At 50.9% G+C, this 25,179-nt stretch overlaps 1 protein-coding gene across 1 annotated transcript in view; it reads right to left on the bottom strand.

The window, feature by feature from the left end:
* Positions 1-1,383: 1,383 nt before the first annotated feature.
* thbs4a (thrombospondin 4a) overlaps positions 1,384-25,179 on the bottom strand; it is a 123,734-nt gene continuing 99,938 nt past the window's right edge. Inside the window, exons 20-22 of the mRNA XM_038805576.1 lie at positions 24,327-24,499; positions 16,795-16,934; positions 1,384-1,613 (exon numbers count right to left, since the gene is read on the bottom strand). Of these exons, the coding sequence (XP_038661504.1) occupies positions 1,567-1,613; positions 16,795-16,934; positions 24,327-24,499 (360 nt within the window). The 3' untranslated portion in view covers positions 1,384-1,566. The remainder of the gene's footprint in view (positions 1,614-16,794; positions 16,935-24,326; positions 24,500-25,179) is intronic.

Genomic DNA, 25,179 nt, shown 5'->3' with positions numbered 1-25,179 from the left:
CCCAACCCCTCCTCCAAAAAACATGTCGAGCAGGAGACCATAAAATTCAACCTTTTACGTTTAAAAGTTGCTAAATTGTTTTTGAAGAGGGCTTGATGGGCCAAATGGCCTGCATCTGTGTTGTCACCATTCAATGATCCAATGAAAATCAAAAATGGCTGTTCGTGGATCACAGAGAGAAACTTCATACAATAACAGTCAGAATTTTATATTTATCGCTGGTGTTACTGATAGTAAAGACCCTACAATTTTATTATACCATACGGAAATGCATTAGTTTAACATTTTAAAAATAATTTTTCTTGGGATGTTTGTCAACATATTTGGCAAGGTCAGTCCCTAGTTGTCTTGAAGTGGTGGGCCTTCTTCTTGAGCAGCTTCATATAACTGATAGGCTTGCTAGGCCAATTACAGGGCAGTCAGGATTATTCACATTAGTGTAGAACTGGATCAAGTCACAAATGATCTGGACCTGGCAGTTTTCCTATCCAAAGGGACATTATTGAATCAATGTGATTTGACAACCATTTGACAGATTCAAGTTCATTTTTACTAATACTTTTAGGCTAGTAATTATCCTGGGTCTAACTGCCTGGGCCTAGCTGCCAGTGTTGTGTGAACAGTGCACTCCTGATCCGAGAAGCCTGAGGCCTGTCCAAAACTGTGGCTCAGGCCTCGCTTAAATACTCTGGGCAAGTTGGTAAGCCAGGTAGGCCCCATTGTTTGGCTGGAGCCAAGAGATCAAGGATAAAGGATTGTTGGTCACCAGCCGTCATAAGTGTAGTGGAGCAGGTTGTAACATTACATAAGCTAACCCAACGCAACACGGGCAAATGATTGACGTTTTTGGGTCAGGTTTCCCAGCGAAATGTATTTAGAAACTTAGCCACTGAAGTGATAACTTTGAAAATTCTGAATGCAAATGAGTCTTTGCATAGACAAAGCTGCTATTCCTCAGGTCCAGGGGTTTGGAACCTTGGCTAGTTTTTTCTTCTCCCTATCCTGGGAATTCTGAGACCAATTGAAGTGACCCCATCCTGGCTAAGGCCAGCAAATAAGTCGGGCGTGAGCTTGAACTGGACAACTGCAATTTTATTCCGATTGAGTTGAGTTGCTTTAGCCAGTGGCAGACCAATGCCATTTCCTAAGATGCAGATAGGAAGGGCATGGGCAGCACATCCAAGCTTATCAGCATCACCCACATCCAAAAAGAAATTTTAAAAAAAGAAAATAGATATTTTATACAGTGCTACATTTTTTAGAGTAAAATCTGCTTCAGACTAAATAAGGATACCATTAATAGTTGATTTAATTAACATTTTGTAAGTTGTACAGTTCCTGCTGGTGTTAAACTATTAAAAAAACACAATCAGAACAATGTGATTAAATATGGCTTCTTAACATGTTTTATTGGAATGTCTAGTGTGATTGTCAGAGACAGCTCTGCAACCTTGTTTACATTACTTGTTAAACACATTTCTTTCTTTCACAGCTGTTTCACTCCCCCACATTGTCAGGACTAGGAATTCCCATGGACCTCTCTGCTGCCATGTCTCCAAGAAGTGGCTACAGCTGCTGTGCCCGAAACTCCCGGAAATCTTCAGGAACTGTATCTGAAAAGAAAGTTGCGGATTGTTAAATCAAGTGCTCACAAAAGAAGGTTTACACTGGAGGCTTAGGGTCTTTTCAGAAGCAGGGACAGGGTATTTGATATTCCAGTGGTTTGGGAAATTGATGTGATTCTCCATTGGCAGAGGTGCCAGGAACTTGGCACATGTGGTATGCTCTGATTACTCTGGTCAGTTGGCTGGACAGCTGGTTCGTGGTGTAGAGCGAGGCCAACAGCGCAAGTTCAATTCCTGTACCTACTGAGGTTATTGCAGTTGTCCAGTCCGAAGATGTGCAGGTTAGGTGGATTGACCATGTTAAATTGCCCCCTAGTGTCCAGGGATGTGCAGTTTAGGTTATGGTGTTACAGGGATAGGGCAGGGTGTAAGGGGGGAGTGTAAATGGGTAGCGGGGTTCAATTACAGCCTCGGATGACTGTTTCTGTGGAGTTTGCACTTTTCCCCTGTGTACGCGTGGGTTTCCTCTGGGTGCACTGGTTTCCTCCCACAGTCTAAAGATGTGCAGGATAGGTGGGTTGGCTATGATAAAATTGCTTCTTAGTGTCCAGGGTAATGCAGGTTAGGTGGGGTTTCTGGTGTTAAGAGGATAGGGCGTGGGAATGGGTCTAGGTAGAGTTCTCTTTCAGACAGTCGGTACAGACTCAATGGGCCAAATGGCCTCCTTGTGCACTGTAGGGGTTCTATGGTAGGAAGGCCCAGCCTTTTCAACCTTCCCAATCGCCTGAGGTGTGGTGAACCTCAGGTTAATTCACCATGCGTCAGCTCTGCTCTTCAAAGGGGAAAACAGCCTATGGTCATCAGGGCCCATGGCGACTTTACTTATCGTTTATGTGCTTTGGGTAATGAAACTGAACAGAAAATAAGCATATTCATTATTTAACTCAATTAATTGTTAATAAGCTTAAAGGGCAAGCCTATATTTTTTTTTAAAATGCCAATGTCATTAGCTTTCTCATCTGCAAAATCCACGCATTCTGAGCTGTGTACATCGTGGCCACGTTGACACCCTCCAAAACTCACGACAGTGATCACAGCAGAAGGAGATGGCAGAAGGAGACTGCAGGGAAAAGGAATCAGGCTGCCGCTCCAGCTCAACTGCACATGACGACCGTTTTGTGACATGGGCAATGTTTGATGAGGGTCAATTAGGTGGGCAAGCTGCCAATTTTGGCACCTGCCAAACCTTTGTATTATGGGGTGAAACTCAGAGATGGGCTGGAAGTTGGTGGGGTGGGCCACCGACTTGTTTTATGTGCTGCCCTCCGCCCCCTCCACAGGAAACATGACCACCGGGGGGCAGGTAAAGGTCAGCCCATAAAATTTTCGAGGTTGTTAGCAAAGAGGTAAGAAACTCTTAAACAAAGACACCTGAATATCCTCATAGATTTTTGTGAGATGGATGTCAGGCAGTCAATTAATCTAGGGTGTGATTCTCCTGATTGGAAACTAAGTGCTCCCACCTGCGCGAAAACTGGAGTGATCCCCACTGGCACGCGGGGAAATCTGACAGGCCATTCAATGGAAGCTCTTGAGAACAAAGGGACAGCCTCTTTTTAAAAAACTGCTGTTAGAAAAACAGCTCTTCCTCTGAGTTAATTGACTCTTGTAGAGCTGTATAAATAAACAACCTTAATACTCCCTTTGAAACTGCCTGGATCTGTCAATCAAATGGCTTGTAAAAGACAATGGTCTGTGAAATTGAATGTAAGAAATGCAGTTCAAAGCTTCTAGGCATACAAACAGGCTTTGGAAAAAAACAAAGGGTCATCAAATTGGGGCTGGTTTAGCTCACTCAGCTAAATCGCTGGCTTTTAAAGCAGACCAAGCAGGCCAGCAGCACGGTTCGATTCCCGTACCAGCCTCCCCGGACAGGCGCCGGAATGTGGCGACTAGGGGCTTTTCACAGTAACTTCATTGAAGCCTACTCGTGACAATAAGCGATTTTCATTTCATTTTTCATTTCATTTCAAATTGACAGTAAAAACTCTATTTCAAAGGTTTCCACCACATTAAAGGGGATAGTTTGACCTTTATCTCAAAGGGAGAGTTAAGAAGAGCGAGGAGAGGACACGAAAAGTCGTTGGCGGATAGGATCAAGGAAAACCCTAAGGCTTTCTATAGGTATATCAGGAACAAAAGAATGACTAGAGTAAGATTAGGGCCAATCAAGGATAGTAGTGGAAAGTTGTGTGTGGAATCAGAGGAGATAGGGGAAGCGTTAAATGGATATTTTTCGTCAGTGTTTACACTGGAGAAAGACAATGTTGTCGAGGAGAACACTCAGGTTCAGTCGACCAGGCTAGATGGAATTGAGGTTCAAAAGGAGGAGGTGTTAGCAATTTTGGAAAATGGCAAAATAGATAAGTCCCCTGGGCCAGATGGGATTTATCCTAGGATTCTCTGGGAAGCCAGGGAGGAGATTGCAGAGCCTTTGTCCTTGATCTTTATGTCGTCTTTGTCGACAGGAATAGTGCCGGAAGACTGGAGGATAGCAAATGTTGTCCCTTGTTCAAGAAGGGGAGTAGAGACAACCCTGGTAATTATAGACCTGTGAGCCTTACTTCGGTTGTGGGTAAAATGTTGGAAAAGGTTATAAGAGATAGGGTTTATAATCATCTTGAAAAGAACAAGTTGATTAGCGATAGTCAACACGGTTTTGTGAAGGGTAGGTCATGCCTCGCAAACCTTATTGAGTTTTTTGAGAAGGTGACCAAACAGGTGGATCAGGGTAAAGCTGTTGATGTGGTGTATATGGATTTCAGTAAGGCGTTTGATAAGGTTCCCCACGGTAGGCTATTGCAGAAAATAAGGAAGTATGGGATTGAAGGTGATTTAGCGGTTTGGATCCGTAATTGGCTAGCTGAAAGAAGACAGAGGGTGGTGGTTGATGGCAAATGTTCATCCTGGAGTTCAGTTACTAGTGGTGTACCGCAAGGATCTGTTTTGGGGCCACTGCTGTTTGTCATTTTTATAAATGACCTGGAAGAGGGTGTAGAAGGATGGGTTAGTAAATTTGCAGATGACACGAAGGTCGGTGGAGTTGTGGATAGTGCTGAAGGATGTTATAGGATACAGAGGGACATAGATTTTTTTTTTTTTTTTTAAATTTAGAGTACCCAATTATTTTTATTAATTTTTTTTTATTTTCCAATTAAGGGGCAATTTAGCGTGGCCAATCCACCTAACCTGCACATCTTTGGGTTGTGGGGGCGAAACCCACGCAGACACGGGGAGAATGTGCAAACTCCACACAGACAGTGACCCAGGGCCGGGATTCGAACCCGGGTCCTCAGCGCCGTAGGCAGCAATGCTAACCACTGTGCCACCGTGCTGCCCCAGAGGGACATAGATAAGCTGCAGAGCTGGGCTGAGAGGTGGCAGATGGAGTTTAATGCGGAAAAGTGTGAGGTGGTTCACTTTGGTAGGAGTAACAGGAATGCAGAGCACTGGGCTAATGGCAAGATTCTTGGTAGTGTAGATGAACAGAGAAATCTCGGCATCCAGGTACATAAATCCCTGAAAGTTGCCACCCAGGTTAATAGGGCTGTTAAGAAGGCATATGGTGTGCTAGCCTTTATAAGCAGGGGGATTGAGTTTCGGAACCACAAGGTCATGCTGCAGCTGTACATAACTCTGGTGCGGCCGCACCTGGAGTACTGCGTGCAGTTCTGGTCACCACATTATAGGAAGGATGTGGAAGCTTTGGAAAGGGTTCAGAGGAGATTTACTAGGATGTTACCTGGTATGGAGGGAAGGTCTTACGAGGAAAGGCTCAGGGAATTGAGGTTGTTTTCGTTAGAGAGGAGAAGGCTGAGAGGTGACTTAATAGAGACATATAAGATAGTCAGAGGGTTAGATAGGGTAGACAGTGAGAGTCTTTTTCCTCGGATGGTGATGACCAACACGAGGGGACATAGCTTTAAATTGAGGGGTGATAGATATAGGACAGATATCAGAGGCAGTTTCTTTACTCAGAGAGTAGTCGGGGTGTGGAACGCCCTGCCTGCAACAGTAGTAGACTCGCCAACTTTAAGGGCATTTAAGTGGTCACTGGATAGACATATGGATGAAAATGGAATAGTGTAGGTCAGATAGGCTTCAGATGGTTTCACAGGTCGGCGCAACATCGAGGGCCGAAGGGCCCGTACTGCGCTGTAGTGTTCTATGTTCTAGATCTTTGAACGTGGCATGCTAACAGACAATTTAATGGCTGCAGATGGGAAGATTTTCGCTTTAATGTCAGAGAACATTAATTTTGAGAAATTGACAGACCGTTTAAAAGGTTTAAAAGCTGCAGATGGGAAGACCAACAAAATGACCCCCATCCCAAGAAGACCCCCGACCTAAGCCAGAATCCCGGCCCTCAATGTTACATGGTTAATAAATGGAAACCAAAATTCTAAATAGCAATTTTTTTTATCATGGACAAAATCCATGTGTAATTGTTCTGATCCACACAAAGTTGTGTGGTGGAGAAATACAGTCCATTGCCTGTGACATACTGTTGAGAGTAATATCTGCATCTGACTGCGGCTCGACAGTCACTCTATAAACCCCACATTGTTGGCTTTGAAATGGTAACAAATTCCTTTTTCAATAATCAAAATGTTGTATCGTTAATAATAAGTAGAAATCAGGCACGGTGTCTCACTGTGAGGCATAGCAGTTAAATCAGGAGTGGAGAGGGAATGCCACATCTCAAACCTTTAACCACTGCAAGGAGAAGAAAGCAACTGCGCTTCCTCCAATTATATAAGGTTTCAATTAGCTGCCCATTTTTCTGATGGTTCTGAGAAAATGTAGGAGCAGCCAGGGTCAGAATGTTGGCTGGCATTTGTTGACAGTGGGTTTGTGCCCACACGTAATGTGGTGGTGACATTTCGACCGGACGTAGGGGCAAGCATTTCCGGTGCTCCACCCGAGGAGGCAAGATCAGTAGGATGATGTCTTCTGTCCAAATTTGTGCCCCAAAATAATGTTGGCTACATGGAGCATTCTTGCCAGCTCCTCAAGCTGGCAGAAATGAAGATGACAGTAACCCATAAAAAGCCAGTTCGCTGTGATAACCGAGTATGGAGCAGATTACATAATTGGGACCAGACACTTAAAACGTTGAAAGATTTTTGTCAGATGCTTCCCAGTTCTTTAGTGCAGTGGAATGGCTCCATAAGCAGTTTCCCCTCAACTAACATCCCTGAAGGGGGCCACCCCAGCCAAATTGAAAATGATGGGGATACCTGCCCAATGCCTCCAGGAGTTCGACAGGGTCTGGGATATAAATGGTCAATGAGCAGTAAACCTCTCCTGCCTTTGGTGAAGGCGGCCCACATAAGTTTGGGTCTGCATTAATGCCTGGATCTGTCCAAGGCAATCCTATGTCACAGTGGGCAAACAGCTTCAGCTCCCAGTACAATGTGAGGCAAGAGCAGAAGGAAAAACAAAATTGCAACTTTACAATTATTTTTTTTTTTTAAATATGTATTTTTTAAATTTAGAGTACCCAATTAATTTCTTCCAATTAAGGGGCAATTTAGCGTGGCCAATCCACCTACCCTGCACATCTTTGGGTTGTGGGGGCGAAACCCACGCAGACACGGGGAGAATGTGCAAACTCCACACAGACAGTGACCCGGAGCCGGGATCGAACCTGGGACCTCGGCGCTGTGAGGCAACAGGGCTACCGTGCTGCCCAACTTTACAATTATAAGGGACCTTCACATCCTGAGGACCTCAGAATGCATTTCATGGTCGAGGAGTTATAGAAATGTAATTATTATTGTTTTGTAGACCAGTAATGTGACCGTCTTACACATAGCAAAATCTCATCAAATACAAAAAGATCGGACTTCCAGTATGTAGGAGAAGGTCACATACTGGGTAGCTCCTTCCAGGGTATATGTTTGTTTGGCCCTTTTTGCCTGGTTTCCGGGGAATTTGAGCGAACAAATTCAGCCTGGCTAAAGTTTTAGTGAATCCGTCGACAAAATAAGGTTGAAAATTTCAAAAAAGACTGGAGGAAAGAAAGTTACGAATGAAAATCCTTCCACAGATTTGTGAAGTGGCTCAGCAGGATGGAAGATGGCGGAGTGGGTGCAAGCCTTGCTATCACAGTGCTGACGGGGGTACTGCCCTCAGAGTTTGAGAAGTAGTTTGGGAAACACTTCGAAAAATAAGGACAAGTGATGATGGAAACACTTAAAAAATCAATTGAGGAGGCGCTTGGTGCAATTCGGGAGAAGGTGGAGAAAATCTCGGAGGCTGTGAAAAGTCAAGGAGAGGTTGTGAAGGTAGTGGAGGAAACCTTGTTAAGACACAGCGATCAAATCGCCTCGCTGGAGGCTGAGATCGTTTTGGTGGGAGAGAGAAAAATAGATCCTGAAGGCAAAATGGGTGACCTGAGAAAAGGTCAAAAAAGACAAAACCTCAGCATTGTGGGATTGCCGGAGGGATGAAGGGTCCGAATCCTACTGAGTATTTTTCCAGATGGCTCGGGTAGCTGTTGGGTGGGCGGAATGGTCAGATCTCCCCTCCAGAGTTGGACAGGGGTCACCAAACTCTCCAACCGATACCTTGGGCGAATGAGCCATCATGGGTAGTGGTGGTAAGATTCCACAGTTTCCTAAAGAAGGAAAGAAAATCGGATATCGAGATGGGAAGGAAGCACCATCCAGATGTATCAGGACAAAGCACATTGGGAGCTCAGGCAAAAATCAAGACCGAATGAGCCACTGCAGGCAGTGATAATCCGCTTCCACAATTATCAAAGGAAGGTGGGGTTTTGGAGTGAGCGAAAAGGATTCGGAAAATTGACAGGAATGGAAATAAGGTTCGAATATATCAGGACATTGGGGCAGCACGGTAACATAGTGGTTAGCACAGTTGCTTCACAGCGCCAGAGTCCCAGGTTCGATTCCCCGCTTGGTTCACTGTCTGTACGGAGTCTGCACGTTCTCTCTGTGTCAGCGTGGGTTTCCTCTGGGTGCTCTGGTTTCCTCCCACAATCCAAAGACGTGCGGGTTAGGTGGATTGGCCATGATAAATTGCCCTTTGTGTCCAAAAAGGTTAAGTGGGGGTTACTGGATTACGTGGATAGGGTAGAGATGTGGCCTTGAGTAGGGTGCTCTTTGTAAGGTCCGGTGCAGACTCGATGGACTGAATGGCCTCCTTCTGCACAGTAAATTCTACGATTCTATGATTTGGACTGAAATTGCGACGTAGCTTGCAGCCTTCAATAGGGTGAAGGTGGTGTTTTATAACAAAGGCGTGAGGTTTAGAATGGTGTACCAGGTTCGTTTACGGGTTACAATTTGAATGATCACGTTTTTGATACGCTGGAGCAGCCAGGGGCCTTCACCCGAGAGAAGAGGACTGTTTGGACTCTGTATATGAAGGGGGGGGGGGGGGGGGTGTTTGTATTATTGTTGATATGTTGCTGTTTTTACCACTGTTTTACGTTTGCTCTGTTGGGGAATGGGGGTAGTTGTAAAAGGGGATAGGTACATGTTCCTTTATATTTTGTTCTCTTGGAGGGGAGAGAGGTCTGTTGATCTTGATGGGGTTTGGGTATGGTGTGGAGGAGAAGGGATGTATTTTGAGACGATATGTTAAGGGGATCCTGTTTGGGAGCCACTTTGCTAACGATGGGGAAAGGGGAGGCTAGCAAATGGGAGTAGAGTGGGAGGATGGCAGGGTGTAAGTACGAGACAAGAATACTGACATATGCTACAGGGTAACAGTCTAATGGATTTAATGGACAGCAGCCTTCGTAAATATGTTTCACATTTTCTGCTATCACCCACTATTCCTGCTCTGATAATAACAGCAGAGACTCTGGGCGGGATTCTCGGACGCCCTGCCGGGTCGGAGAATCGCCGGGGGCCAGCGTCAATCCCGCTCCCTGTTGTCTCCGGCACCAGAGATTCGGCGGGCCGGGAATCGCGCCATGGCGGTCGCCCCCCCACCCCGGCGATTCTCCGGCCCGCGATGGGCTGAAGTCCCGCTGCTGTCATGCCTCTCCCGCCGGCGTGGATCAAACCACCTACCTTATCGGCGGGACTAGGCGGCACGGGCGGGCTCCGGGGTCCTGGGGGGCGATCTGGCCCTGGGGGGTGCGCTCACAGTGGCCTGGCCCGCGATTGGGGCCCACCGATCGGTGGGCGGGCCTGTGCCGTGGGGGCACTCTTTTCCTTCCGCCTTCGCCATAGACTTCACCATGGCGGAGACGGAAGTGACCTCCTCTCCTGCGCATGCGCGGGGTAACGTCAGCAGCTGCTGATGCTCCGGTGCATACGCGGGCGTCCGCCGGCCGGCGAAGTCCCTTCGACCCCGGCTGGCGTGGCGCCATAGGCAGTTCACTCGTCACAGAGGTTGTGCTGCCAGACCTGCCTCCTGAGCGTTTTCAGTTTTAACTTCATTTACCCATCATCCTGGTGTTAAGTGATTCTTCCCTGTGCATATGCAAAACCTCTTTCCACAGGACCAAAATACACTTTCTGAGGGTTGGTAATTTACACATGTGCATTTAACAAATAGTCACTCATATTGTGGCCTCTTTCCTTTTAATGTATTCTCAGCAATGCTGGGAAAGCCACATTTATTGGCCAGTTGCCTAGAGGCCATTAAGAACCATGTAGAGTGCGTGGCAAGAGCCACATGTAGACTGTGAAGATGTGGTAGGTTCCCCTCACTGAAGGACACGAGTGAAGCAGCTGTGATTTTACAACAATCTAAGAAGCTTTCATTATTTTATTTGGTAAATTGTGAGGTTTAAATGTTAGACCAGTAGTTTTAACGACTAGACTAGCATATATATATAATGAGGAAACTAGAGATGGATATGGAGAGGGTGTACGTCTTTTGGAAGATTTTAGAACTGGGGGTCGCTGTTTAAAAATAGGGAGGCGCCCATTTAATCAAATGATGAGGTGAATTTTTTTCCCTGAGTCTTTGGCGCTCTTTTTTTCAAAAGTGGAGAGAGATTCTGAGGTTCTTGAGAAAATTTCAAGAATTGAGGGTGGAATTTTCCCAAAATCTGGCAGAGTGTCGGGTTCAGCCTGAAAACTGGTGTGTACCTTTCCAGCTGCACAGCCAAACCGGTGTGTACCTCTCTGTGTGCACAGCCAAACCGGTGTGTACCTTTCCAGCTGCATAGCCAAACCGGTGTGTACCTCTCTGTGTGCACAGCCAAACTGGTGATAACCTCTCTGTGTGCACAGCCAAACCGGTGTGTACCTCTCTCTGTGAACAGCCAAACCGGTGTGTACCTTTCCAGTTGCATAGCCAAACCGGTGTGTACCTCTCCAGCTGCACAGCCAAACTGGTGTGTACCTTTCCAGCTGCACAGCCAAACCGGTGTGTACCTTTCCAGCTGCACAGCCAAGCCGGTGTGTACCTCTCTGTGTGCACAGCCAAACCGGTGTGTACCTCTCTAGTTGCACAGCCAAACCATTGTGTACCTTTCCAGCTGCATAGCCAAGCCGGTGTGTACCTTTCCAGCTGCATAGCCAAGCCGGTGTGTACCTCTCTGTGTGCACAGCCAAACCGGTGTGTACCTTTCCAGCTGCACAGCCAAACCGGTGTGTACCTCTCTGTGTGCACAGCCAAACCGGTGTGTACCTTTCCAGCTGCACAGCCAAACCGGTTTGTACCTTTCCAGCTGCACAGCCAAACCGGTGTGTACCTTTCCAGCTGCACAGCCAAGCCGGTGTGTACCTCTCCAACCGCTTAGCCAAGCCGGTGTGTACCTCTCTGTGTGCACAGCCAAACCGGTGTATACCTTTCCAGCTACACAGCCAAGCCGGTGTGTACCTTTCCAGCTGCATAGCCAAACTGGTGTGTACCTTTCCAGCTGCACAGCCAAACCGGTGTGTACCTATCCAGCTGCACAGCCAAACTGGTTTGTACCTCTCCAACTGCACAGCCAAACCGGTGTGTACCTTTCCAGCTGCACAGCCAAACCAATGTGTACCTCTCCAACTGCACAGCCAAACCGGTGTGTACCTCTCTGTGTGCATAGCCAAACCGGTGTGTACATTTCCAGCTACACAGCCAAGCCGGTGAGTACCTCTCCAACTGCACAGCCAAACCGGTGTGTACCTCTCTGTGTGCACAGCCAAACCGGTGTGTACCTCTCCAACTGCACAGCCAAATCTGTGTACATTTCCAGCTGCATAGACAAGCTGGTGTGTATCTCTCCAGCTGCACAGCCAAGCCGGTGTGTACCTCTCTGTGTGCACAGCCAAACCGGTGTGTACATTTCCAGCTGCATAGCCAAACCGGTGTGTACCTCTCCAGCTGCACAGCCAAGCCGGTGTGTACCTCTCTGTGTGCACAGCCAAACCGGTGTGTACCTCTCCAGCTGCACAGCCAAGCCGGTGTGTACCTTTCCAGCTGCACAGCCAAACCGGTGTGTACCTTTCCAGCTGCACAGCCAAACCGGTGTGTACCTTTCCAGCTGCAGAGCCAAACCGGTGTGTACCTTTCCAGCTGCACAGCCAAACCGGTGTGTACCCTTCCAGCTGCATAGCCAAACCGGTGTGTACCTCTCCAGCTGCACAGCCAAGCCGGTGTGTACCACTCCAACTGCACAGCCAAACCGGTGTGTACCACTCCAACTGCACAGCCAAACCGGTGTGTACCTCTCTGGCTGCATAGCCAAGCCGGTGTGCACCTCTCCAGCGGCACAGCCAAACCGGTGTGTACCTCTCCAACTGCACAACCAAACCGGTGTGTACCTCTCCAACTGCACAGCCAAACCGGTGTGTACCTCTCTGTGTGCACAGCCAAACCGGTGTGTACCTCTCCAGCTGCATAGCCAAACCGGTGTGTACCTCTCCAGCTGCATAGCCAAACCGGTGTGTACCTTTCCAGCTGCACAGCCAAACCGGTGTGTACCTTTACAGCTACACAGCCAAGCCGGTGAGTACCTCTCCAACTGCACAGCCAAACCGGTGTGTACCTCTCTGTGTATACAGCCAAACCGGTGTGTACCTTTCCAGCTGCATAGCCAAACTGGTGTGTACCTCTCTGTGTGCACAGCCAAACCGGTGTGTACCTCTCCAACTGCACAGCCAAATCTGTGTACATTTCCAACTGCAGAGCCAAACCGGTGTGTACCTTTCCAGCTGCACAGCCAAGCCGGTGTGCACCTCTCCAACTGCACAGCCAAACCGGTGTGTACCTCTCTGTGTATACAGCCAAACCGGTGTGTACCTTTCCAGCTGCATAGCCAAATTGGTGTGTACCTCTCTGTGTGCACAGCCAAACCGGTGTGTACCTTTCCAGCTGCTTATCAAGCCGGTGTGTACCTCTCCAGCTGCACAGCCAAACCGGTGTGTACCTTTCCAGCTGCACAACCAAACCGGTGTGTACCTTTCCAGCTGCACAGCCAAACCGGTGTGTACCTCTCCAACTGCACAGCCAAACCGGTGTGTACCTTTCCAGCTGCACAGCCAAACCGGTGTGTACCTCTCCAACTGCACAGCCAAACCGGTGTGTACCTCTCCAGCTGCACAGCCAAACCGGTGTGTACCTCTCTGTGTGCACAGCCAAACCGGTGTGTACCTCTCCAACTGCACAGCCAAACCGGTGTGTACCTCTCCAACTGCACAGCCAAACCAGTGTGTACGTTTCCAGCTGCACAGCCAAACCGGTGTGTACCTCTCTGGCTGCACAGCCAAAATGGTGTGTACCTCTCTGTGTCCACAGCAAACCGGTATGTACCTTTCCAGCTGCACAGCCAAACCGGTGTGTACCTCTCCAGCGGCACAGCCAAGCTGGTGTGTACCTCTCTGTGTCCACAGCAAACCGGTATGTACCTTTCCAGCTGCACAGCCAAGCCGGTGTGTACCACTCCAACTGCACAGCCAAACCGGTGTGTACCTCTCTGTGTGCACAGCCAAACCGGTGTGTACCTCTCCAGCTGCACAGCCAAGCCGGTGTGTACCTCTCCAGCTGCACAGCCAAACCGGTGTGTACCTTTCCAGCTGCACAGCCAAACCGGTGTGTACCTTTCCAGCTGCACAGCCAAACCGGTGTGTATCTTTCCAGCTGCACAGCCAAACCGGTGTGTATCTTTCCAGCTGCACAGCCAAGCCGGTGTGTACCTCTCCAGCGGCACAGCGAAACCGGTGTGTACGTCTCCAGCGGCACAGCCAAACCGGTGTGTACCTCTCCAGCGGCACAGCCAAACCGGTGTGTACCTCTCCAGCGGCACAGCCAAACCGGTGTGTACCTCTCCAGCGGCACAGCCAAACCGGTGTGTACCTCTCCAGCGGCACAGCCAAACCGGTGTGTACCTCTCCAGCGGCACAGCCAAACCGGTGTGTACCTCTCCAGCGGCACAGCCAAACCGGTGTGTACCTCTCCAGCGGCACAGCCAAACCGGTGTGTACCTCTCCAGCGGCACAGCCAAGCTGTCCCTCCAGATTTTCTGGCATTTTGTACACAGAGAATCTGGGGGCGTGGCTTACACCGACACTGGTGGGGATGGGGCCTGGTAACTCCACAGAAATTGGGCGCCCTGATCCCAATGTTACATTTAGGGACCAACCCCCCCCCCCCCCCCCCCCCCCCCCCCCCCCCCGCCACTACATCGGGACAGCAACCCCCAGCCCACTCTTCACCCATACTCCACCACACAGAAGGGGAACTCCCCCAGTGGACGAGAGTTAATCCCCCTGCCCCCCGGCCATAGCCCCCTTGATATGCCCACTGGCACTGCCCTTGGCACAGCCCCCTTGGCGGGGCAATGCCCAGTCTTGTCCCTCAACCCCCACGGCCTCCAGCCAGCTCCGCACCCCCGGCATGACCATTATGACTGGTTTCCGCTTTTGAAAACCAGTGGTGATTCGCACCAGCCTGACTTCAGCTGCTAGAGGGGAGGATATATCATGGACTACGGCATCAAGCCCATTAATTATATTAAAATGTAATTAAACCTGAGGCTATCAGGTTCATGTCCCTGATTACATCACTGGTAGGTGGTGGGGATTTCAAACTGAGATCCTGCTGCCGTAAATCCCATTTTTAGCCACTCACGAGATTTAGCAGCAGAATCACAGAATCATAGTTCAGAAGAGGCCCTTCGGCCCATCAAGTCTGCATTGACGCATAACAGGTCCCGACCTGTCCACCTAATTCCACTTGCCAGCACTTGGCCCATAGCCTTGAATGGTACGGTATGCCAAGTGCTCATCCAGATACTTTTTAAAGGACGTGAGGCATCCCGCCTCTACCAGGCAGTGCATTCCAGACTGTCGCCACTCTCTGGGTAAAAACGTTTTCCGTCAAATCCCCCCTAAACCTTCCACCCCTCACCTTGAACTTGTGTCCCCTCGTAACTGACCCTTCAACTAAGGGAAACAATTGCTCCCTATCCACCCTGTCCATGCCCCTCATAATCTTTCTTTTATACAGTTAGAGTATCCAATTCTTTTTTTTTTCCAATTAAGAGGTAATTTAGCATGGCCAATCCACCTAACCTGCCATCTTTGGGTTGTGGGGGCGAAACCCACCCAAACACGGGGAGAATGTGCAAACTCCACACGGACAGTGACCCAGAGCCGGGATCGAACCTAGGAGCTCAGTGCCGTGAGGCAGCAATGCTAACCACTGCGCCACCGTGCTACCCCATGCCCCTCATAATCTTGTACACCTCAATCAGGTCACCCCTCAGTCTTCTCTGCGGGAACTTTGTGCGCAGGGTCGGGGGAGTAGCCTGTGGGGGGTGGGGGCGGGGGGGCGCCGACCCGGGGGTGGCCTCCAATGGGGTCTGGCCCGCAATTGGCGGCCACAGATTGGCGGGCTGCCCTCTCGCTCCCCGGGGCTACGTTCCTCCACGCCGGGCCCCTGTAGGGCTCCGCCATGTTGCCCGTGGGCTGGCGCGGAGAGGGCCATGGCGCGCATCCGTGGATCCGCGCCGGCCTTTGCGCGCAAATGCGCGGACCTGCGCCGGCCATAGCGGGCCAGCTTTCGGTGCCGGAGCAGCGCACAGCACTCCGCCGCCGTTCTAGCCCCTGAGGAAGGGGTGAATGCCTGGGCCTGGAAGCCCGTTGACGTCGCTCCCGCCAGTTTTGACGCCGGAGTCAACACTTGGCCGGGATTTCGGAAAATCCGGGCTTCTACATCCCAGAATATTGAGCTGCCAATCCTGCCGCTCACTTATCCATGTCTCTGAGACACCTATTATATCGTAATTACATGTGTCAATCATCGCCCTTAACTCATCCGTTTTACCTTTAATACTCCTGGCATTAAAGTAGAGGCTATCCAACCTTGTCTTGCTACCTTGAAACTTACTACCGCTGTATTCCCCCTGACCTGATTGCTTTTCTATGTCATACAGTGTCCCTATTCTGCTATCAATCTGCGTCCCATCCCCATTACAGAATTTGTGCCTGCGCTAACTGGGCCATGCGTCCAGAGTCTTTGAATATTTTTAAGGTAGAGCTAGATAGATTCTTGATAAGCCCAGGTTGAAAGCTTATGGGGGGATGGGAGGGGTAGGCGGGAATGTGGGATTGAGATTGTAATCAGACAGGGAAGCACGGTGGCCTAGTGGTTAGCACTGCAGTCTCACGCGCCGAGGTCCCAGGTTCGATCCCAACTCTGGGTCACTGTCCATGTAGAGTTTCCACATTCTCCCCGTGTCTGCGTGGGTTTCACCCCCACAACCCAAAGATGTGCAGGATAGGTGGATTGAACATGCTAAATTGCCCCTTAATTGGAATAAATGAATTGGGTACTCTAAATTTAAAAAAAGAGATTGTAATCAGATCAACCATGGTCTTATTGAATGGTGGAGCAGGTTCGACGAGCCACACGTTCTACTCCTACTCCTAATTTGTATGTTTGTGTGTATGTCTCATCTGCAGACATGATCTTAATGCCAAATAATCTCTCCATTACATTATCAGCCACTCTGTGACAGGAGTTAGCATTCCTAACCCAGATCTGTACCAGTTGCTCTCTCTCCTCTCTTGACGGTGTTCAGTTCTACAAAGGGTGTTATTCAACTTCCAGTTCTGATGGAGGGTTACCCTGAAACCGCAGCCTGTCTTTTCAGATGTTGCAGGACCTGCTGTGTATTTTCAGATTCCACCTGCTGATAATTTCCCCCGCTGATACCATTTCCACACAGAAACAGTGAGGGACAACAGTTCCTTACCATTGCAACGGTATTTGAGATTGGACCAGATTATGTTTTCCTGGGAAAAACAGAAGACTCCCAGTCGTCCGCCTCGCATGGTGGTGTCTATTGTAACTCCAGAATCAGCCACCAGATCAGAACCTTCATAAAACCTGGCCCTGTGAAAAAGCACACCAGATATCTTGAACAACAGCATCTTAATCTTTACATAGGTTTACCACCTTGCTTTAGTTTCGGAGGAGCCAAAAGGAAAGAGTATTAAACCCGGAACCAATAATAGTCTTTAGTCGGGTGACAGGGGCTGGTTTAGCACAGGGCTAAATAGCTGGCTTTAAAGCAGACCAAGGCAGCCAGCAGCACGGGTTCAATTCCCATACCAGCCTCCCCAAACAGGCGCTGGAATGTGGCGACTAGGGGCTTTTCACAGTAACTTCATTTGAAGCCTACTTGTGACAATTTTGTCACAAGCCTACTTGTGATGGTTTTAAACCGGCTTTGGCACATCCCGTGCAAGGATGGCACTACCAGGGCTCACAGGTGGCACAGCCAGGGTGCCAGGCTGGCAGTGCCAAGGTGCTCAGGTACCTGGGGGAATGCCATGGGGCCACCTTGCCCTTTCCCTGATCTCCTGGTTTCACCAATGGCTTCGGAGACCCCCCTCCCAGGTACTGTCACATTTGTGTGGACCAGTACTAAATGGCACCCTGATTAGGTCTCCCAGGCACGGTTAATCTGGATGGCCAGGAACAGGGCAGGGTAGCACCCTGGCACCTGGGTATCTTGGCACTTCCAGCCTGGTGACTAAGGGCAGGTATTTAAATTAGTTGTAAAGGCTCATTTAAATATGCAGATCTGGTTCTCACCCAGTAAGGACGAGATTCCAGATCGTGCTGGGCGGAGCGAGTCACATGACGTGCGATTGGCCGGGGCCCGGCACGGAGTTTGATTTGGATCTGCACCAGGTGCAATCGCACCCAATATTTTTATCTTTTGCGCAAGAGCAGGATAGTTGACTGTGGAGAACATTACCCACGAGCACACTTTCCAGTAAAATATTCTGGATAATAATCAAGAGCCACTACTTCGGCTGATTATTATCTTTAATTGCTCAGCGTGACTGAAGACAATTACATAACTCAATGTTCTCCCAGTTGGGACAAGGTGACTCGAGACAAATTAGGTGTTGAACTTGTGCCCATATGGTCTGACGGTCTTATGAATTTTGCAGGCCTCTTGCCTCTGGGCCATCAGAGAGCTTTGGCAGTTTAAATTTTAATTATAATAATCTTTTTATTAGTGTCACAAGTAGGCATATATTAACACTGCAATGAAGTTACTGTGAAAATCCCCTAGTCACCTCATTCTGGTGCCTGTTCGGGTACACTGTCAGAGAATTCAGAATGTCCAATTCAACTAACAGGCACGTCGTTTGGGACTTGTGGGAGGAAACCGGAACGCACAGAGGATACCCACGCAAACATGCAGACTCTGCAAAGACAGTGACCCAAACCGGGAATCGAACTTGGGTCCCTGGCGCTGTGAAGCAACAATGTTAACCACTGTGCTACTGTGCCACCCGTTATGTAATGTATTATACAATTATGCAATGGATGTGAACATTCTGCTTGTTGGCATAGAGTATTGCATTTATGCAGTGATTCATTGTAAATTGCAGGATAAACATTGTTCAGGGCAATGGGCTTGGCGCAGTTGGCGGGTTGGGTGTGACGGCTTTTTTGTTTCATCAAGAGGATTCAATAGCAAAACCTATGAATCTTTAATTCTCTGAATTATTGCTATGATAGTAGCCACTGCAGCAGTTGTCCATCAATGCAAACTCACAGAGCTAATTGAAACCATTATTCCCGGTCAGAACATGGGCAATAGCAAATCACCAATCTGTTTTGCACCTTGTTCATTTTCTTTTCCCTTTGTGGTAAATATTAAAATGACTCCCATTTTGGATGACAAAACTAAAATAAAAGGAGTTCACCATCTGTATGGAACTTTTAACAACATAATGGTCAAATGAATGATCCAGATTGGAGCCAATTCTTTGTGACGAGCGACACTGGGTTGCGTTTGACTCAGTAAAAGAAAAGGGATAGATGGGAAACCCAAGGGATATGAGTTTAAAAGATGCGGGGGTAGGGTGGATGTTAGGTGGTTCTTCCTTTCGTAGAGAGGAGTGTGCCGCTTGCAAAGCTGTCTAGTATGCTGGGTCTTGACTCTATGTTCCTTTAAATGAGAGCCAGATAGTTCCTGGCATGGGCAGAGATTCCGTCATGCGCTGCTCCTTGATCGCCTGGACTGGTTTCGATGGCTGAAGGGCAGTGCAGAGAAATGTTCCTCATTAGTCCTGACTTTTTCCCTGTTTTAAATAGTTTCCCTTAGGACCATGGTGGGGAAGGGGGCTTTAGCAATCACGCATGTGGAGCAGACTTGAACCAACTGACCTTTTCCTGCTTCCCAAGGCAGAATCTTGTGGAGGCAACAGGGGTCTTGGCCGCCAGCTGCAATACCAGCAAAAACCTGGGGTCATCTCTTTGCGAGAAGGCCTGCTACACATGTCGCCACTCAGGTACTTAGCAGGCCACTTGGGGCTTTTCCCTAGGGTCAACACCCCAAGGGCTTGAAGTCCTGCCCGCTGGAGTACTTCTGTAGTTTGCAGTGCCAACAGGCAGATGGTGGCTGCTAATGGTACTGCACCCATGTAAGACCTCAGATCAAGGAGGGACCCAGGCCACAGGTGAGTGATGGCGGGAAGGGGTCCCAGGTATGGGCTCACAGGGAAGGAGGGAGGCGGGCAGGCATTCAGCAGCAAGAGCAATGGACAGCTTTCAGTGGACATTACTTGACCAATTGAGGGTCTGAATTGGCTACTGGGCAACACATGAAATTAATTTACAGCTACAGAAGTAGAGGCAAAGGCCCTGGATTATTGTACACAGGCCTTCGTGCCATGTACTTTTAAAATAATTTAGAGTATCCAATTCATTTTTTCCAATTAAGGGGCAATTTAGCGTGGCCAATCCACCTACCCTGCACATCTTTTGGGTTGTGAGGGCAAAACCCACGCAAACACAGGGAGAATGTGCAAACTCCACACGGACAGTGACCCAGAGCCGGGATCGAACCTGGGACCTCGGTGCCATGAGGCAGCAGTGCTAATCACTGTGCCACTGTGGTGCCTTCTCCTGCCATGGACTGAACTGGGGTGAAGGTGGCGGGGACCCCACTTGCTGCTCTCTACCCAGATTATGACCAAACTCGCCATGGGGGACAGCAGGAGATTCCAGCCACGTTCTCAGTAAGTCATATTGAAATAGGCACGGATCAATTTGAAAGAGATTGAAGAGTCTTATTAGACTCAATGCTCAAAGAACCCGAGTAATGCAGAGCAGAAATCAATAATGTCAAAAAATGCTGTTCAATGTCAAAATAATTGATGTTGAAGCAACATTTTGAACACCGGGCGGGATTCTCCGACCCCACGCAGGGTCGGAGAATCGGCCGGCAGCGGTGTTATTCCTGCTCCCGCAGGGTTTTTAAATCTCTGACCGGCCAAAAACCGGCGCTGTGCAAATCCCGCCGGCAGCCTCTGAAAACAGCTGGCGCCGGCGGGATTTCATTTTTTTTTTAGATTCCACAAATCTCCGGCCCGGATGGGCCGAAGTCCCGCCGACGTGGCCACGGGTCACGTCGGCGAAAATCACAGTTGCTTTAAAACGGCGTCAACCATTGATGATGGTTGACGCCGTTCAGTGTCGGGGGGGGGGGGGGGTGGGTTGTGGCATCGGGGGGGTGGGGGGGTGGGTTGCGGCATCGGGGGGGGTGGGTTGTGGCATCGGGGGGGGGGTGGGTTGCGGCATCGGGGGGGGTGGGTTGCGGCATCGGGGGGGTGGGTTGCGGCATCGGGGGGTGGGTGGCGGCATCGGGGGGGTGGGTTGCGGCATCGGGGGGGTGGGTTGCGGCATCGGGGGGGTGGGTTGCGGCATCGGGGGGTGGGTTGCGGCATCGGGGGGGTGGGTTGCGGCATCGGGGGGGGGATCGGGGGGGGTTGGGGCATCGGGGGGTTGCGGCATCGGGGGGTGGGTTGCGGCATCGGGGGGTGGATTGCGGCATCCGGGGGGTTGCGGCATCGGTGGGGGCATCGGGGGTGGGGGGGGCATCGGGGGGGGGGTTTGGGGGCAGCGGCGTGCAGAGAGGGGGGGCTACGGACGCCCGGGGCCAACGCACCGTCGCCCCCCCCCCCCTCTGTACGTCGCTGCCCCCTACCCCAACCACCCCCCCCTCACCACCCCTACCTCCCTCCAACGCCCCTACCCCCCTCCCCACCACCCCTACCCCCCTCCTCACCACCCCTACCCCCATCCCCACGACCCCTACCCCCTCCAACGCCGCCCCCCCATCTCTCGCAACGCCGCAACCCCCCACCCTCAACGCCGCAGCCCCCCCTCATCGCCGCAACCCCCCCTCTCAACGCCGGGTCCCCCCCCTCAACGCCGGTACCCACACCCCGTCCCCCTCCCTCTGAAGGCCGGTATCCACACACCCTCCCCTCTCTCCTCCTCCCCCCCTTCCTTCCTCCTCCCCCCGCCCCTCCTTCCTCCTCCCCCCCTTCCTTCCTCCTCCCCCCCTTCCTTCCTCCTCCCCCCTTCTTCCTCCTCCCCCCTTCCTTCCTCCGTCCCCCCTCCTTCCTCCTCCCCCCCTTCCTTCCTCCGTTAGTGGGGGGGGGGTGCGGCGTTAGTGGGGGGTGGGGGGGGTGCGGCGTTGGAGGGGGGTAGGGGTGGTGAAGGGGGTAGGGGTGGTGAGGGGTGGGGGTTGGGGTAGGGGCAGCTGCGTGCAGAGGGGGGGCGACGGTGCGTTGGCCCCGGGCATCCGTCGCCCCCCTCCTCTGCACGCCGCTGCCCCTACCCCAACCCCCCCCTCACCACCCCTACCCCCTTCACCACCCCTACCCCCTCCAACGCCGCACCCCCCCACCCCCCACTAACGCCGCACCCCACCCCCCCACTAACGGAGGAAGGAAGGGGGGGGGAACGGAGGAAGGAAGGGGGGAGGAGGAAGGAAGGGGGGAGGAGGAGAGAGGGGGGGGTGTGGGTACCGGCCTTCAGAGGGCGGGGGACGGGGTGTGGGTACCGGCGTTGAGGGGGGGGACCCGGCGTTGAGGGGGGGGGAACCCGGCGTTAAGGGGGGGGGGGTTGCTGCGTTGCGAGAGATGGGGGGCGGCGTTGGAGGGGGTAGGGGTGGTGGGGAGGGAGATGGGGTGGTGGGGAGGGAGGTAGGGGTGGTGATGGGGGGGGTGGTTTGGGGTAGGGGGCAGCGGCGTACAGAGGGGGGGGGGGCGACGGTGCGTTGGCCCCGGGCATCCGTCGCCCCCCCTCTCTGCACGCCGCTGCCCCCAAACCCCCCCCAATGCCGCAACCACCCCCCCGATGCCGCAACCCCCCTCCCCCCCCGATGCCGCAACCCCCCCCGATGCCGCAACACCCCCCCCCCCAATGCCGGAACCCCCCCCCCCCCCAAATGTCGGAACCCCCCCCCAAATGCCGGAACCCCCCTCCCCCCGCAAATGCCGGAACCCCCCCCCCCCAAAATGCCGGAGACTCCCCCCCCAAATGCCGGAACCCCCCCCCCCCCAAATGCCGGAACCCCCCCTCCCCCCCCAAATGCCGGAACCCCCCCCCCAATGCCGGAACCCCCCCCCCCCCCAAATGCCGGAACCCCCCCCCCAAATGCCGGAACCCCCCCCCCACAAATGCCGGGTCTGTCTCTCTCCTCCTCCTCCTCCAAAAAATGGCGGGTCTCACCACTTCCGCAGCTGGTGAAACTGACGCGTATCGCGTCAGTCAGCTGCTGGCCACTCCGGGAACGGAGAATAGCGGCCTAAAAGAAGGCCCCGACGCCGGAGTCATGTACACCGATTTTTCTCGCCGGAAATCGGCGTTACGACGGTCTGCGGAGAATCCCGCCCACCATGTCCAATTCTAGTCACCGAGGTTCAGGGGAGAATCAGGAATTGGAGGTTCCTAGGATGGCATTTAATGGATGCCAACTGGAGAGCTCACATCGCCACATTTAGGGAAGGCCGACCAAATTAACTGCCACTCAAACACTTAACTGTACAGTGTCAGGCCTTCCCAAGTATCCCGGGGCGAACGTCATGTTTAAAAAAGCTGTTGGCTAATCAGAGGCAATGTACCAGGAAGACAGTTTCTGCTATATGTACAAAACCCACTTGATGCTCAGCAATGTCACTGCATCCCAGGACACAGGTGAGTGATAAGGAGATGGGGATCAGGGAGTGCGGGTCAAGAAGTGGAGGGTTCGACAGCAAGGGCGGGATTGGCTTTTAGCAGACCATACCGTTCCTGTTACTGGGGCCTCGATCAGGCACTGGGTGCCTTTAAACCACGAATTCCCATACAGGTTTGCTTTACGTCCTCCTGGAAGGGTGAGCCCCCTCCCATCTGCCGCTGGGTTAATACCAGAGGGAGCGGAATTTTATATCATAGAATTTACAGTGCAGGAGGAGGCCATTCGGCCCATTAAGTCTGCACTGGCTCTTGGAAAGAGTGCCCTACTTTTTTTTTTTTTTTTTTTTTTATAAATTTAGATTAGCCAATTATTTTTTCCAATTAATGGGCAATTTAGCGTGGCCAATCCACCTACTCTGCACATTTTTGGGTTGTGGGGGCGAAACCCACGCAGACACGGGGAGAATGTGCAAACTCCACACGGACAGTGACCCAGAGCCGGGATCGAACCTGGGACCTCAGCGCCATGAGGCGGTTGTGCTAACCACTAGGCCACCGTGCTGCCCTAGAGTGCCCTACTTAATCCCACACTTCCACCCTATCCCCGTAACCCAGTAACCCCACCTAACTAAGGGCAATTTAGCATAGCCAATCCACCTAACCTGCACGTCTGTGGGAGGAAACCGGAGCACCCGGAGGAAACCCACGCAGACACGGGGAGAACGTGCAGACTCTGCACAGACAGCGAAAGCGGGAATCGAACCTGGGACTCTGGAGCTGTGAAGCAACTGTGCTAACCGCTGTGTTACCGTGAACCTTTAAGTTACCGTTCATTGCTTAGTTAAGGGCCTCAATTTGCAGTGGGGTGGGAACGCCACCCTTGGGTTTTTCTACCACGGACTTAATCATGGTGAGCTGATAAATCCCACATTTTGAACATAGGAACAGGTGGAGGCCATTCAGCCCCCCCAAACATGTTCTATAATTTGGGACAGGTAACAGGAAGTTTTTCTCCAGAGAAGAGTGATCAACTCATGAAATTAATTCGCAGCTACAGAAGTGGAGGCAAAGGCCCTAGGTTATTGTTTTGCGAGATGGGATAAGTTGAATGGTCTTTTCCTCATCCCTAGCTATCGTTTGAATTTATTTACTTTTGGTATTTGAGGTACATTGTAAATAGTATCATTCTGGATATGGATTTGGATGTGGTTGATTGGTCAATTTTGTCACAATGAAATAAATGAACTTAGCTGGATCTGATTCATATATAGCAATATTTTTCCACTCTACCTGATATATCCAACTTGGGGTCTATGCTGCAAAAACCAGCGGTAAGAGACCTTGTCATCCCACCCCACATCTCTGGGGTCTTTCCATAGTAGTCGGACCTGGTCTGTGGTGTCTCCTGTGTGCCAGAGTGCATTTCGGAGGTGCTCACCTGGGCCGGTGTTTGACTTGACTGCCTAAAGGACCAGTTATGACAGGAAGTTAAAACTATTACATGCATGGCATCAATCTCAGTAAGCAATTAAAAAGGTAAAATATCAATGTTGAAAACATCTTTTGTTACCATACACAAATATATTTCCCATCACATTTGGCATTTTATTTTTGTAAATATGAGGGGTTAGACCTAATAATTTAGGCCCAAGGGTAACGGGGTCAAATTAAAGCAAATGACAACTTCAATTAACATTTACATTCAATAGTCTTATTTGGGACACCAATTTGGTCGGAAGTTACAACTCCAGCAGCTTTCATCCTGTGGCAGAAGCGGCTAATCAGGGAAAACCAATTATGTGAATGTTAAATCCTCATATCCCCAACCTGGCAGTGAATTTAAATAGTTCACTCCTTGGGTCAAACTAGCTGGAAGTATATTGACTGTGTGTGACTTTGCAGGGGCATCTTATTTCAATATCTTTTTCCTCAAACCAACGGGCGCGATTCTCCGACCACACGCCGGGTGGGAGAATCGCGGGAGTGCCGGGCGAATCACGCCACGCCGCCCTGGCACCTGCACATGATTCTCCCACCCCCCCCCCCACCCCCCACCCCCAAAACGGCGTGTCGCGTTTTGCGACAGGCTGCTCGGAGAATCGCCGCTGATTCTCCGGCCCGGATGGGCCGAGCGGCCTCCCGA

Source organism: Scyliorhinus canicula, chromosome 8, assembly GCF_902713615.1.
Source record: "Scyliorhinus canicula chromosome 8, sScyCan1.1, whole genome shotgun sequence".
NCBI classification, from domain to species: Eukaryota; Metazoa; Chordata; class Chondrichthyes; order Carcharhiniformes; family Scyliorhinidae; genus Scyliorhinus; species Scyliorhinus canicula.
This window is presented reverse-complemented; position numbering and strand designations above follow the sequence as displayed.